This window comes from Lissotriton helveticus, chromosome 9 (assembly GCF_964261635.1).
Source record: "Lissotriton helveticus chromosome 9, aLisHel1.1, whole genome shotgun sequence".
Taxonomy (NCBI): domain Eukaryota; kingdom Metazoa; phylum Chordata; class Amphibia; order Caudata; family Salamandridae; genus Lissotriton; species Lissotriton helveticus.
In genome coordinates, this window is record NC_136070.1 from 538,641,875 (window position 1) to 538,657,088 (window position 15,214).

Consider the following 15,214-nt stretch of genomic DNA (forward strand, 5'->3'; position numbering starts at 1 on the left):
GGGAAGAGCATTATGGGAGGAAAGGAGGGGCGCGCTAACGTGAGTAATTGAACTTTTTGTTATCACTCAGTGCATTTCATATTTAATTAGCACACCTGCACAGGTAGTATCTGTTTCGTAAGAAGGAACACGAGACAGATGGTTTAAAAGGGGATCTGATAAATGAGGATGGTCTGACAATGTCTTATCAGAAATAAAATAGTAGACCTTCTGAATTACTGACGGTTACATTAATCTGATTTAAATGTTTTTGCATCTACAAGGATCTTGTGAAACATCTCTGGATTCCCTGGCCTTATAAAGTGAGTGTGTGGCGGCTTGCAATGCCTTTATCTTGTACGGTAGAAGGTACTTGATCCTACTTAATAAGTGGAAGCCATTAATTAATGCATACATTTCGGGTGTTGCTAATGAATATTACAGGCACATTCTGCTCCCCTGTAATAAGGCAGAACTCTGCGCTCAGGTCAGACCTCCAATCTGACTCAACCCAGATTTAAACTAAAAACTAAAGGAGGCAGAGCTTTCTCGGTGATTCTTCCGCATCTTTGGAATGAGCTACCGGCCAGTCTGAAGGAAGATTCACAGCTACTTGTCGTCAGGAAGAAATTGAAGACGTACCTGTTTAAAAAGGCAATACTTCCGGCCTAATCAGAGATGGCAGAGGGTTTTGGGGTGACAGTATGTTATGTTCTTTCTGTTTAAGCGCTTAGAGACCGGCGGTGATAGGCGCTATACAAAAACTTTATACCATAACATAATACGAAAATGTCATCACTATTCGCGTGTAATACTATTACAAACGAGCTGTGATGTCACACCTACTCTTCACATCCTTTAAGTCAAGCCTCCATCGCTTGATTTTACTCACGAATGGAGGGAGTCCTGGCAACGATACCTGCCAACCTGCCCTCCGAGCACTAAATTGTTCTTTACCCTTCAAGAACCAGGGTCTTTTCTGAGCATGATTTTCCCGCTCTCCCGAACACCAGTCTGATGCCCTCGTAAGAACAAGTGTCCTGCTGCATACTGGAGCGATGGCCTGCAGAGCTTGTGCTACAACCACCAGTCATGCTGCACCTACTTGAGATGTGCAATGGAAAATCCCACCCAATATGGAGGCCAGCAGTGCGGCAACTCCACAGAACTGTTCGAAGCCGCACGTAAGATGGGGATGGCTATCACTGCATTCTCTCCTCCGCTCTTGGACAATTTGGAAAGGCCTGAGAGCAGATAAAAAATTGGAGTTAGATGCAGCGCTCTCAATCTGATCCAGGTCAGGCGTGAGCAATTCATTAACACCTTGTTTTTCTTTGCATTCTTGATCTTGTGGTCCTCCTTTTGTTACCATAAAAACAAAACTGCAAGTCACATAAAGTAATGAAGAGGCCACCAGACTGGATGAGATCCGCATACATGCTTATAGACATCTTTAGGGCTCTGTGAATGAGGGGAAACACCCACTTTATTATGTGAGATCACACATCTCTAAATACAAATATAGATGGATGTTGCCAGCTATAAAAGATTCGTGTGACCTTGGAATCCACATGGTCTGCATCCTTGTGCCTCCTTGGGGTCAGGGAACTCGTCAGTAACTTGCGAATTACAATATACAGGACATTTTGAGGTGCATTATGACATATATATATATATATACTATTTTTATATACAACTTCATATCACACTCATTTCGTTTCTAACTGCTATAAAAAAGGGGGTTGATAATCTCGAAATAATGGCTCTAAATGTTTATATTTTGAAAAGATAGAAGGGTGTGTTGTCTGTGCGAAAATACAAAGAAAAGAGCTGCATGACGCAGCAAGTCAGTTGCAAGCATTTAACTCACTGAGCTATCCCTGCAGCTTCACAAGGCATAGAGGTTTATGGTGCTAGCTGAGGAGAATTCTAAGGCCTGAGTTTTGGTGAGTGTGTTAGGAGCCTGCTGGTTCAGGACAACACCAAGTTGAAAAGTCTGCAGGGTTAGGGTAGGGTTCTGGTTAACCAGGTTCCTTAGTCAATGCCGGAGGCAGCTGGGGAGATATCTCTGAAACCATGGCTGAATGTCCATTGTGGAGTAGAACAACTTTCCATTTTTACCTTTTCTACTAGCTGCATTACATTTCACTTCCTGTTGTGAGCTTTGAAAGCAGTTTAAAATATGGATCCCCACCTAAGCAAAGGTCCCTTATCAAAGTGAATAAAAATAAGACCGATAAAAAATACTTTTTTGAAGGGAAATCTGGAATAACTTAAATACAAAACGTTATTTTTGTGAACCTGCATAACCCATTATTTAAAGTGCATGTTCACGGCTATTCTTGTTCTCACAGGCTTTACATGCAAGATACTTTAGCTGTTTGCTAGGGTATGTCTGGTTTATTTCTGGGTATAATATAAGGAGTATTTTCACTCTATAGTTGTGTCTTTTCTTTAATGCGTAGATTTGTTTTTCTCACAACTCGGTGAGTGGTCAGAAGAAACTGCTCTATTTTGCAGCCGTTGTGTGTATACCTGGATGAAATACGATAGCGACAGAAATGAGAATTTGGGTCAGAATTCTCCTGTTTAGCCATTGAATTAAATTATTTTACCTAAGCCTGAAAATGACAAGCTGCAATGTTGGGAACGGAGAATTTAAGCCTAGGGTAGGATGGGTCAGTAAAACATATATTTGATGAATCAATAGATTGATGAATACATTGATTAACTTCCAAGAAAAATACATCAGAAGTCAAACCTCCTACTCCTGTGCATGGGGAAATAGCAGCTAACCGCTCTGTCCTCATGATTTGTGTTAGAAAACGTTTGTTTCTCTCTAAGTAATTCCTGGTGAGTGACTCTTCTGAGAATAGAACTCTGCCTAATTGACTGAATCCAATGAGATGCTCATTTTACTGCTGAAATTCCAGACGCCACTGTTTGCTGTGCAATCTGCTACTATGTAAGTTGGCTTTGTTGACATGGTTACTGTAGGGTTTTTTATTGTGCGTTTTATAGTGTTATTTATTGAGTGCTGTTTATTGCTGCTGTACCGCGGTGCCAGATCTGGCAAACACACTTAGGCAGTAGCCCCGCTGCCATTAAGCATGAAATGAAAGGAAAAAACTAGACCTGGGTATGTAAACAAGATTTAAAAAGCGGAGGGTGTGCTGGATGTTTTTTTCCAACATAGCCTCCATACAAAAAGTGCTGGTGTCCTTAGTTCAAAGGGAACTAAAGCTGTACCAGAATTTCAGCATACCTGCATTAGATAAATGTATATTTGATGAACCTAAATGGAACTTCTATATAAGAGTCGTGACTAAGGCGGTAGCCGAAACTCGTTAACCCCTGCTGCGAGCTATAATGAATATTGAACTTTAACTAGCTCTTCACAACCCTGATGGCGCGCCAATGCATTCTTTGGGATATTAATGGACTGAGAGGATGTGATATATATATAGATATATACATTTTTTCTCTGCCACAGAATTAAATACCTTTGAAAATCGATCAGCGGGCTCGTGGAGACTTTGTTTTCTGGATTCTCGTTGCATTGCGATATATATATATATATATATATATATATATATATATATATATATATATATATATATATATATATATATTATTTATGATCAATGATAAGCCAGGAAATATGGTGGGAAGTCGGCCCTATTGGGCCTACATCATAAACCATTGCTTTATATGTACAAAGTAAAATAAGTAAAGCCTTTGGTATGTGACAATACTAGATGGATAATTTAATTATAACAAAAGCAAAGAAGGAGCCTAGGTGTTGAAAATCTCTTAATGTTCTTTCACGTTCAAGGCGCCTAAGGCCTAAAGTACTCGTTAAGAAGGTTCTTGCATGCAAGCAGCAATCAAGCCAAATGGAAGGGGGTTCTTGCTTTCTAGTGCCTTATTTTTCTTGGGGGTTCACTCTTCTTTTTACCCCTTCACAGGACCGCAGGGAGGCAATATGAACAAGTTGCGGCAGAGTCTGCGGCGAAAGAAGCCATCCTATATCCCCGAGGCCAGCCGACCACACCAATGGCAGGCGGACGAGGAAGCAGTCAGGAAGGGGAAGTGTAACTTCCCTGTGCGGGTAAGCATTTTTTTAGAAAGGAGGGTTGATGGGTTGGTATGTGCCACTCTTTGAACTCGAGTTACCCCTCTGCCTGGCAGTTTCACTCTTATCTAGCTGTAATATCGCCATAGTCGAAAATGGATCCTCACACCTCTGAGATTTGTAGGTTTTTCTGCTCAGATTTATTTTCTGGGTCATAAACACAAACAGCACAGCTTTAGCCCCATGGAAATGCTGATCACTACAGGAGAGGGTGTAAAGCCATTAAATGTTGGGTTATGTCGGGTACTTTGTGTTCACTCAACTGTATTTAAGCTAGGATCCAGATCACTTTGGTATTTATGTAAATCCCCCATAGTGTGTTTTGTTTTCTATCCAGGGGAATGTTGGTGAAAGGCTCCTGCCTCTGATTCACTTAGTTTAAAAAGAAATCCCTTGGTCTGTCGATTCATTGGAAAAGGCTTCACCCATCCTGATTTGGCTGAAAATATGAGAACCATTTGATGTGGTCGAGGGCAACTAGGCCCAAAAAAGAGAAAAAATGATAACCCTTAGTTAGACTTGACCATTGTTTAAAATCTATCAGTATCAACAAGAAAGTGAGGAATTTGGGAGGCTAGTCCAGGTCCCCTGCTAAATCAATGTATCAACAAGGACTGGCCTTCAAAGGAATGATCAGTTTGTGTCCAAAGAAAACCATTCGTTTTTTTAAAAGAACCCTCACCCAGCAACCGAGTTGGTGGCATGGTTCATTATTGGGTTCCCACCCAAGGCGCCAAGTGCACCTTGGGTGTGCTACGACGCCTAAACTACAGCGGAGCGGGGTTTTTTGGTGGTGAAGTGAGTGTAGTGATTTTAAACTGTCTATAGGGTACCCGTCAAAAAGGAGTACATTTAATAATGGGGCCCTATGTCAGTGTCAAAAGTAAGTTGAAGCGGATACCTTGCGAGTTTGGGTTTGACTCATGTATCCAGTAAAAATGTCTACATATTTCAGCCAGTAGATTCCATTAGCTGGCTTTCGTCAGGACCAAAAATATTGTGAAGAAGACTTGGGTGAGGTCCTCAGTCTAAGGGTGCAAAAAGTGTGCACACGCTAAGGTGCGAAACAGAAACAGAGAAAACACATTCGTTTTCTGTGGTTGTTTACTTAAGTCTCTTAATTTGAACCCGACATGGATCCCAGGGAGGGGGCAGTACCTGTAGTCAATCAATTATCAAGGACTGCTGCCCGCCATTGTTACCTATTGCGGCCTGTTACCAGGGACTCAATGATGAACCATGCCACCAACTAGGTTGGTGGGTGAGGGTTCTTTTTAAAAAAACAAATGGTTTTCTATGGACACAAACTGATCATTCCTTTGACGGCCCGTCCTTGTTGATACATTGATACATTGTTTAAAATCCTCTACATTCAACCACATTTCATGTTTTTTTGCAGCAGTTCACGCTGCACGTTAGAAAATGTAAATTCTAATACGATCAGCCCATACAAATTTTGGGGGATTTTAATCTGTTTATTTTTGGTGAATTAGAGCTGCTTCTCAGACGGTGACTCTGTTCTGTGCCTTATGATTGTTTGAGAAATTAGTTCCATCTTCTGACCACACTGGTGCTTTGACGCCGTTCTGCTGTCATAAGTCAGATGCTTTTGTAGAGCGCACAATTCACCGTTAGGTCTCAGGGCGCTATGCAGTAAAGAACAACAACCTTGACTGCAGCTAGGGACTGATGTGGCAGCGGTTATTTTGGGAAAAGCCAGGTTTTTGTTTTTTTTCGAAACAACTGGTGGTTGGTAATTGACAAAAGATGAGGGGGTAGTTGATTCCAGAGTTGAGGAGCTACATAGGAAAAGGACCGACATCCATTTTGCGACGTCTTAGCCCATGGCTGAACTAGGAGAGATTTTGAGCTGAATCTTAATGATCTAGTGGGACGATACCAGACCAATTTTTTTGCAAGATATGCTGCTGTCGGTTTTCTTTCTTGCTGACTGGGTGGAAGCATTCCATGACTAAATTTCACCATTCTAGTGGGCCACATTGCATTCAAAATCCACATTGAGAGAACTGTCTCCTGGCTTTCATGGTGAGCTATTATTTTGGGGGTGGGGGGTGTGTGTATACTCAAATTTTACGAATAACCAGTTGTTAGCAACACTAACCTCTGTACTATTACATGTCCTGTCACCCCCTCTTCTCCTGACAGTACCTGGGCCACGTGGAGGTGGACGAGTCGCGCGGGATGCACGTCTGCGAAGACGCCGTGAAGAAGCTGAAAACAGTAAGTGTCTGGTGGCGCACCGGAAATGAAAACGTGCACGCGCACCTGGTGTGAACCATCTTACAGAGGGAGGGGGGGGGGGGGGTACTTCAAGGTGTGCGCAGTGCGGAACAAAACCTGCTAGAATCCGCGATTTGAGCTCGTTTCTTCTTTGCACCCCCTGCAGCAGAACGCCCCACTTTCCACTTGGTTTAATGTGATTGTCAGATTCCTTCCCCCTCCCGTATCCAGGCTGCCGGTTTGCTGAAGGGGGGTAGAGCATGTTCGGTGCTTTCATCTTTTATCTCAGCCGTCCACACCAGCAGAGATATTTTAATTATTCCTTTTTCTTCTCATTTTTGCTCAGCACCGCTTCTTATTCCCAATTGTAGTTACATCGCCACCAATAGCAAGTTATTTTGATTAATTTTATAGCAAAAAAGCAAGTGATTTTGCCAGATATACGAATCAAAGGAAAACATCTGCATTAGGATTAAGTGCATTGTGAAAATATTGTCTATCTTATTGAAGCATTTTCGAGTTACCTCACCTCGAAATGTTTTCTCAGTGAAAACACCCAATTTTAAGTTCACTGACTTCAAGATGATGTTTAAAACCTTTTTTAACGCTACCTTGCCTGCGAAAGAGGGGCATCGGCTCAATGATGGGATCCTCCGATTGTTGAGTATCTTTCAGATACATTTCTGGTTGGAATGGTTTCTGCATTTAAGTTTGTGGTAAGGAAGCTAGATAAAGGGTGTGGGTGGGGCGCAGGGATGGAATAGCATTTACGCAAACAAGGAGGCATGAAAGTTGTTTTTGTCATACCCCCTCAACCTACCTCAGTCTGGAGTATATGTAACCTGTGAACAATGCGTTTCATCCCGAAGGTGGGGACTGGGAGGCAAACCTGAACTGATGCACGAGGGTGGAGAAGCTGGTTCGTCAGGCGCGTGGCTGCCCACGCAAATTTGATAAAGTGTGGGGCTCTTGGTGGGACACCCGAGAGGGTATGGAAGGAGACCAGCCCCATCTTGGTCAGATTGTCTCCAGGGACACCATAGTGCTGGCAAAAGTGACTGCTCTGTGACGGCCAAAGGTGGCAAGGAGGGGTGTGGGAGTCTGGGGCTCCTGGCTTGTGTTTTTTTTTGTTATTTGACTGTTTTTGGAATAAAACTCAAAGAAATTGTTTTTAATAAATAAATTAAAACAATGTATTTAACAGACAAGAATTACCCCCATCTTGGGCAAGGGTAGGCACACAGTAAAATTGCATTATCAATAACATTGTTTTTAATATACTACTTTTGCAGCACTCGGCACTGCCATGTCCCATCTTTTGCAGTGAGGCCCAGTGAGCAGGGCGCTGTGCGTAATCTACGCAGTGTAAAAAGAGTGACTCCCGTATTTCTGAGTGGTTGAGGATTGAGTGGTATGCGGTGACTGGGTGGTGTCCTTCACCACAAACCATGTACATTTTGGGAACAAATTACAAGTATATCTATTGGTAGGTGAAGATGAAGCTGACCTAGACGTTTTGAAACCAGCCTTGGGTCATACACATATCTAGGAGTTTATATAACGTGCTAACAACCACAGAGTTTAAGCCTCGGAGCCCGCATAATGTCAGAGCAGTGGTCAACCTAGAAAAAGCTCCGTATAGTCAACTGTCACAGGACTGTTGCTCGAGGTCCCCCACAGCCCCATAAAGTAATCAAAGGGGTGATAACGCCCAGTTGTCCAGAGTCCCCTAGTCAGGGCAGACTGTCTTAGGCGTCTGACCACTAGACTGGGTCAAAAGTTGGATAGATGGTCACTGAGAAGATGGCATTACCTGAGTTCCATATATTTGCTCATACTGCGGGATATCTGTGCATCAGCCTCCTAGGTCTGCGATGTAAGAATAGTGAGATTAAGGGCTTCTCTCGGAGACTGTGGTCTTCTTTCACCAGGGAATCCAGCCTAGTCAGGTCCTTGCTTCTTGCCTGAAAAGATTTTCTTGGGCCGCGAAGAATAAGATCAGCATCACGGACGGGGCAGTATGGGCACTGTAGGTCTATACTCAAGTATTGTTGTCGGTACTCAGGTCAGCTGCACTTTCCAACTCCCGAACCAGTGAAATGACCAAAAAGTGAGCTCCACGACTCATCTACTACGATCCTGTATAGTCCCCCTGTCTGTCTGCTAATAGTTAAGGACCCAGCGCTCAGCCTACAGTAGGTAGACACTGCCTGATGCCCAGACCCTCCCACCAGGTTGGATGCCCTCATATAGATTTCCTCCTGTGCTGGCACTTACAATTCCATGCAATTATCGCCTGCTCTATTACCACTCCGATTCAGGTCACACCAGTTGTTACCCAGTGGATCTTGTCCTGGCTGTGGGGCATAAACTTTGCCAGCAGCACCTCAGTGCAAACAGGTTTAAAGATGTAAAAGCAACAGACCCCCTGGAGGTTCCTCTTTCCTCAGGCACCCTATAGACTGACTCATTTTAATCAGAACGTGCCAGGCAGATTTAAGACGCGTCTATTCAACCCAGTTTGATGGAATACTTGAATGAATCACAAACGCTGGTAACAACTCTAAGTCTTATTCCAGTCTAGTTTGTGCCCTGTTGTGCCACCCAGCCCAGCCTAACTGCTAAGCCACACCTCCCTTCATCTAGGAACTTGAGAAAACCCGAACTGGCTTCACCCCTGTTTGGTTCTAATCAGCGAGGTGTAGCCTGCGTCCTAGGCACGGTGAGAGAGAGGACCAGCGTCTGTGCATACCCATTACACATACGGCGTATAAAAAGCATAGTGATGGGATGGAGTGCTTGAATTATCTCAGACATTGGTAATTACTCTCCAGCTTTCGAGTTCTTTGATTTTTTTTTGCTCACTGTGCACCTCCAGACAGGGATCCTCCTTGCTTCTGCTCCACTGGACAAAGTGCAGCTCAAGCGGTTAGTCATGAATACAAGCATCTCTAAATCTATGTAAAAATAGACAAAAATATGACCAGAATGTGGCCCAGATTGATTTACCTGTGGTTGAAATGACTTCGTATTGTATTATAGTATTTGTATAGCGCTTATTACCCATATGTGGGGCTATGAAGTGCTTGTCTACATGGGTAGCAGCTACACCATGCAGATGTGCTTCTCGTAAGAGTGTTATATTTACTTTCAGCCCACGAGGTGAAGTGTTTCCATGTCTTGCGTGGCCACGGAGGTGTGGTCATCGTGTTTGGGCAGCAGCGCTTAGCAGTGTGATGAACGTGGAAGTGTGAGCGATAGACATGCATTTCTAATATGTGTTATGCTGGCAGCTCTGATTAGCTGTGCAAGACCCTTCATTGTGTTGGTAGTTTCCTTTTATATTCTCAGTTTGATTTATGCTGCTGTTCTAGATCTTCAAGAAACAACTGGTGTCGACAAAGAATGTGAGGGATTGAGAAATCTTCCCAGATACACTGTGTTATAGTCCTTCCTTGTATGATTACAATTATGAGATGTCTATTGATGAGGTTCGCCAAGACAGACTGCATTATTGTCTTCCCTTTTGTCATGATAGGATGTTAATGATCAGAATATGGGACTATTTGAGACCTGCAGTGTGGACCACGATAGTTCATACCTGCCAACTTGAACAAAAATCTCACTGTGTGAGGAGGGGGCGGGCCCTAGGAGGGGGCTGGGCTTCATGTCAAGAAGTACATACGAGGCACCATTGAACCCACCCCGGCCCCCAAGCCCCCTTCCCCCCCAATAAACCTTGCTGAGGCTGGTGCCGATATCCTGGGCTGTTTTCACACCCCTTAATGGACGTCAGCAGTTGAAAGCCTTTGAAAACGGGCTGGAAAACCACTATTTACATGGGGTTGCAGCTTGTTTTTCCTGCCACCGTGTGAGAACGGCTTCTAACCGTGTGATGGGAGCCGATATAGAGTGTCAGTTGGCAGGTAAGATAGTTGTCTGTTGGCCAGCAATTTGTGCTTCAAGCATTTCTCCCATAATTCTTTGTGCTGTGGACACCCATTCATTAATGTGGCCAGTCAGCCATTATTTGCACATACTGGCAGCTAGACCCTGCCTTTACGGTTTGTCAAACCATCTTTCAGTCACTGGAGGAACATCCCAAACCTTCTTTGGCGTTGTATAAAACTGCCATCTATGGGCACCGTCAAGAGAAGGCCCACTTTTCACCCACCTTCTTATCGATACAAATCACCCCAGTGAACTGGGAACTCCATTTACCAGAACTATCCATCTCAGTGGTACACAATTTATCGTACTTGTAACATTGAATGAGTGATCCGGTCTTTCGGTTTCTTACTGCTCGCAGCCGAGGACCTGGCTTTCTCCTGGTCAGTGCTTGGAATGGGAAAATAACAGTGCAGGTACTTACTATCCCAGAGTTCTAGGTTGCTACTGAGAAGTGTTGGTTCCCTCCCATTATACTACTGCATCTGTCCTGAGAAGTGCTGGTACTCACGCCTTTAAATTAAAGAAGGGCAGGTACTCCCTACCTGTGAATACCGACCCATTTAAAGCATTGCTCCTGTTGCCATCTTACTGTTCCATCTGTAATTAACTCTTGCTTTGGACAGATGGTTTGAAAATGTGTGGTACAGGCTATTGTTGGATGTAGAAGAAACTAAGTGGCTTTTTTTCTTTTTTATTGAGATTGGAAAAAAATCTGTGAAGGCCATCCTGTGGGTGTCTGCCGATGGGCTGCGAGTAGTCGATGAGAAAACGAAGGTAAGAGCTGGTTCATGGGTTTGGTGGTTAATATATAAGCCTTACATTGCAGAAGATGGTAGCTGAAAATAAATGCTTGTGGGGACTTTGGCTGTGTATTAGAGAATTCTGCTGTGGCTGTAGTGACCACTAATGACCGCCTAGTGTCATATTTGCCAGGATCCTCCATTAGGGTGCTTTAGGCTGCCTCATACCCCTGCAGGGCTCCTGTGACTTTGATCTGAGGTACTTCTAGGGAATACAATAATACACCAGTGATTGTTATGATGCCTAAAGCACACTTTGGACACTTAAGCAATTCTTCTGGGCATTCTACCATGCTGTGACGTTGTGCTACTTGAAGGTATATTCATGTTACACAAATGTAATTACTTGTTTATCAATCACTTTGTATATCATGAAAAGGTTCCCCGTGAGTTTTAGCTCACACCACCTACATGCACTGAAGATCAGCTATTTATTTTATTAACTGTTTTATATTGTATTGTAACTGGATTTATAGTGAAACCTATGCCGGGCATCTGTTTCGGAGCGTTCTTGTCATGGTGATGGAGACGATAAAATCATTGGAGCCAGTTAGGGACCATGAGGGTTACTCCTGACTTACCCATTTAAAGTGCCCCATCATTGCCCCTACTATCCCTGGTCTCTGGAGTCATAATGGGTATGACAGGAATAGAATCTAGGCCAGCTTCAAGAGTCCCATAGCATCCAGTCCCTGTTGTTCCCTGTCGTTCCCTCTAGGCCCTCAGGGGGTCAAACTTGTGCTGTCCTAGGGAGTCAACCTTGTACAGTCCTGTGGGTTCCACCTTGTACTGTCCTGGGGGCTCACCCTTGTTCTGTCCTGAGGAATAAACCCTGTCTGTCTTAAGGGCAGGGCCACTGGAATTTTGCGATCCTGTCGCCAAGTATTGTGTCGCATTATTATGAATTTGCCAAATGATCCATCATCTGCTGCACAATCTGCTGATGGTAACAAAAAAAATGTTTCTAGCTCAAATGGACCAAAAGTTACAAAAAGATGGGGATATATAGAAGGAAGATTGGAGCACACTGCCTTACATCCCAGTAAAGTTCACCCCTTTGCATTATGGTGAATGCAGTTCACAATTAGTGCTTACTTGAATATTATTAGTATTATTTCACCAAAGTTGATGCCGGTAGTGCTGTTCATCTCTAGACACATGTGTTTCTGGATTTTATCCTTCATCAGTAGAGATCAAAAACGAATTTTGTCAGGGGTTTCGGAGAATGCTGCTCCTCTCCGGTCTCAGTACCTCTTACATGCGCACAGAAGCCCATTAGCTGATGAGTTTTTGGAATGCACCTGTGAGAGGTACTGTTGTTGACCATTTTACTATTTGGAGCCCGCAAGTGCACTCGTCTGCACCGATTGATTGTAGTTGTGTCATTCAAGGAGTACTCTATGGAGGGTACAGGATAGTCTTGCATTCTCGCTCTTCAATGTGTGACACACTTGGAAATTGCTTACCCACATAAAATTCTGGGTAGATATCCAAATATAACCTATTAGAGAGACACAGGAGCACAATGTATATTTGCAGGCTGCCGATTGGTCCATGTCCCCTCTTCCATTTAGATTTTTAAAGGTCTCTCTGTCTCCATTGTGGGGTTACAATGCAAGGCAGAGCATTCCCTGGTTGCTTTATGTTACTTTTTACATCTGTTAAACATTTTGATTTGATTTTATGCAAATACAAAACCGTGAATTCCATGGCACGTTCAAAAATTGAAGCATTCTATGCACTATTTTTTACCTTACTGATATACATTTGTCCTCGTGTGGGCTGCCCTCAGCAGCCTCAAATCGAGGGATTTCGTCCCAGAATCTTGGCAGAGGACGGTCGATTTATTAATTGAAGACAAAAGGCCGGAATTATATCCAAAATGTGCAATAGAAAATAATAATTTCCTCTGATTTCTACAGAGCCCCATCTGTCTTTCTCGTTTTCTTTCGTTCTCCCCCTTTTATCACTGAATGTCACGCAAGCAGTCAGAAGTGGGGGTTGGCATATTTTTCTTCAGTCAGTGGGTGAGTAGATGCGAAAGTGGGCAGTTTGGCCATTACTGCATTTGCCTGCCACAGACTGAAGTGTAGGTGAAAAGCCCTGCAAAACAAGAATTCCTTGTCCCAGGCATTGACACACGCAATGATCTAGGAACTGTCCTGTCGCCCAGCTCTGTCAATAGTGGCCATTTTAATTAACCTAATGTAATAACCTTAAGCTAATTGCAGTGGCCGACCACTTAAGGGCAGTCGGGGGTCGGAGGAAGGACAGAGGGACTCTGCGTGTGAGTGTGTCTGTCTCCCCATCTCTGTGTCCAGTCTGCTAGAGCGCCATCAAGAGCCTGCAGACAAGTGCTGCACAGGCGTCCCTGCACTGCCGGGAACCTGATAATGCATTTACCTTTATGGGGGTAACATTAAGGTAAATACCTTGCCTTACCTATCCACTACGACCACCATGCTTCTAACAGCAACAGTTTTGGTTCCTCGGCCCCTCAAATGGAGAAGTAGATCAGCCCCAAATTCAGCATGCAGGTGGAAAAACGATAGTGACATATTTACTAACATTTCAAACAATGCATCGTAGCAAGGCACATTGCTGCGTTGCGTGAAATGGAGAGAGCAGAAATGCGTCATATCTACTAAGAAATGGTACACGTCTGCTCTCTCATAACACTGGCGCCCTTCAGGCAGCCGAGCTCCATCACAGGCACTTTTACACCACAGTTCAAGGGTGTCTGTGTTAGAAGGAGAATTGTTTTTGGTCAGGAACGGATACCTCCATGCACAAAAACAATCTCTCAAAGCATTTTCCTCTTTCTGTGTGTTCAATTGCAGCACTAATAGAAAGAGGAAATAACAAGGAGAGAAAAAAGATTTTTCTCTTGTTACGCCATACTCTGGGAGGTGTACCAATATCACGCAATCCCAGTTTTACAAACCGTTGTTAATCTGGGATTGTGTGAAATCCATGGGTGGATGCATGGTAATGCCCATGTTCTGCCCATGTTTTGCCTCCCAGAATGAAATGTAACACAATGCAGTGTAAGCTGCTGCACTGCGTTTCATTATAAAAAAAAGTCTACAAAGCCGCGTAAGGCAGCGCAAATCACCCCTTGCATGGCTTTGTAAATATCTACTAAGATTTTGCGTCATGGATGTGCTACAAAAGTGGTGCAACCGTGACGCAAAATATTAGTAAATTTGGCCCAAGTATTTACATGATAAGTTGTTTTAATCACTGTCCATTCTGCAGCATTACAGTGTATTTCCACCAGGTGGCGCCAAAATGTAAGCTAATTGCACATTTTATACAAGGGAAAGGGTCAACAGCAACCTGTTGGAAAAAAGTTTGTATATGCAAAGTACAACTCATTGCTTCTAACTGCAGTGTTTGTTTAACCAGAATCTCTGCCTGAAGCTGTGCTCACACATCCGTGCTCTGAGACTGATTCAAAATGCCCTCACTTGTTTTCATTCTTTTTGCATGTGCCAGGTCAGTGAAGCATGATCATCAGCAGTTTATCTAATTTTTGTTTTTCAACGTATGCAGTTGGCACCCTCTGTATGCACGTAATTACCTTTATTGTGCCAGGGCCAACATTTTGTCATGGGTGCCCCAATATGTCGTTGGTTGCCCCTTATCTTTGGTACATTTGAGCCACCATTTTGCTTGGCGGCCCTCCCTATCGCCAAGAATTAGCTTCTCTATGCTAACAACAGCATTTTGCCATGGGTGTCCCCTATGACATTAATTACCCATTATTGTGCCAATGCCAGCATTTTGCACCAGGTGACTCTTAAATCAATAGTTACTTCCAGTACGGCAGCTCCAGCCTTTTGCCATGGGTACACCAGGTGTCAAGAGCTACTTCCAAATTTGCATTTTACCATGGGTGCCTCTTTTTCCAAGAATGATGCCCAGTGTGTCAGCAACAGTATTCTGCCACAGGTGCCTGCACCAGTATTCTGTCACGAATGCCCCTTACAACAAGAATTACCGCCAGGGTGCCGCAGCCAGAATGTTGGCAGAGGCACCCCATGAGACCAGATTTACCTCCAGTAACAGGCTTGTAACAGATTTGCAAGAGTAGCACACTGATAAA

The 15,214-nt window shown here is 43.7% G+C and overlaps 1 protein-coding gene across 1 annotated transcript in view; it reads left to right on the forward strand.

The window, feature by feature from the left end:
• The window catches only part of NUMBL (NUMB like endocytic adaptor protein), a 268,204-nt gene that overhangs the window by 214,746 nt on the left and 38,244 nt on the right, over positions 1–15,214 (forward strand). The window contains exons 3-5 of the mRNA XM_078660405.1: positions 3,948–4,090; positions 6,281–6,355; positions 11,006–11,080. Coding sequence (XP_078516531.1) covers positions 3,965–4,090; positions 6,281–6,355; positions 11,006–11,080 — 276 coding nt within the window. The 5' untranslated portion in view covers positions 3,948–3,964. The remainder of the gene's footprint in view (positions 1–3,947; positions 4,091–6,280; positions 6,356–11,005; positions 11,081–15,214) is intronic.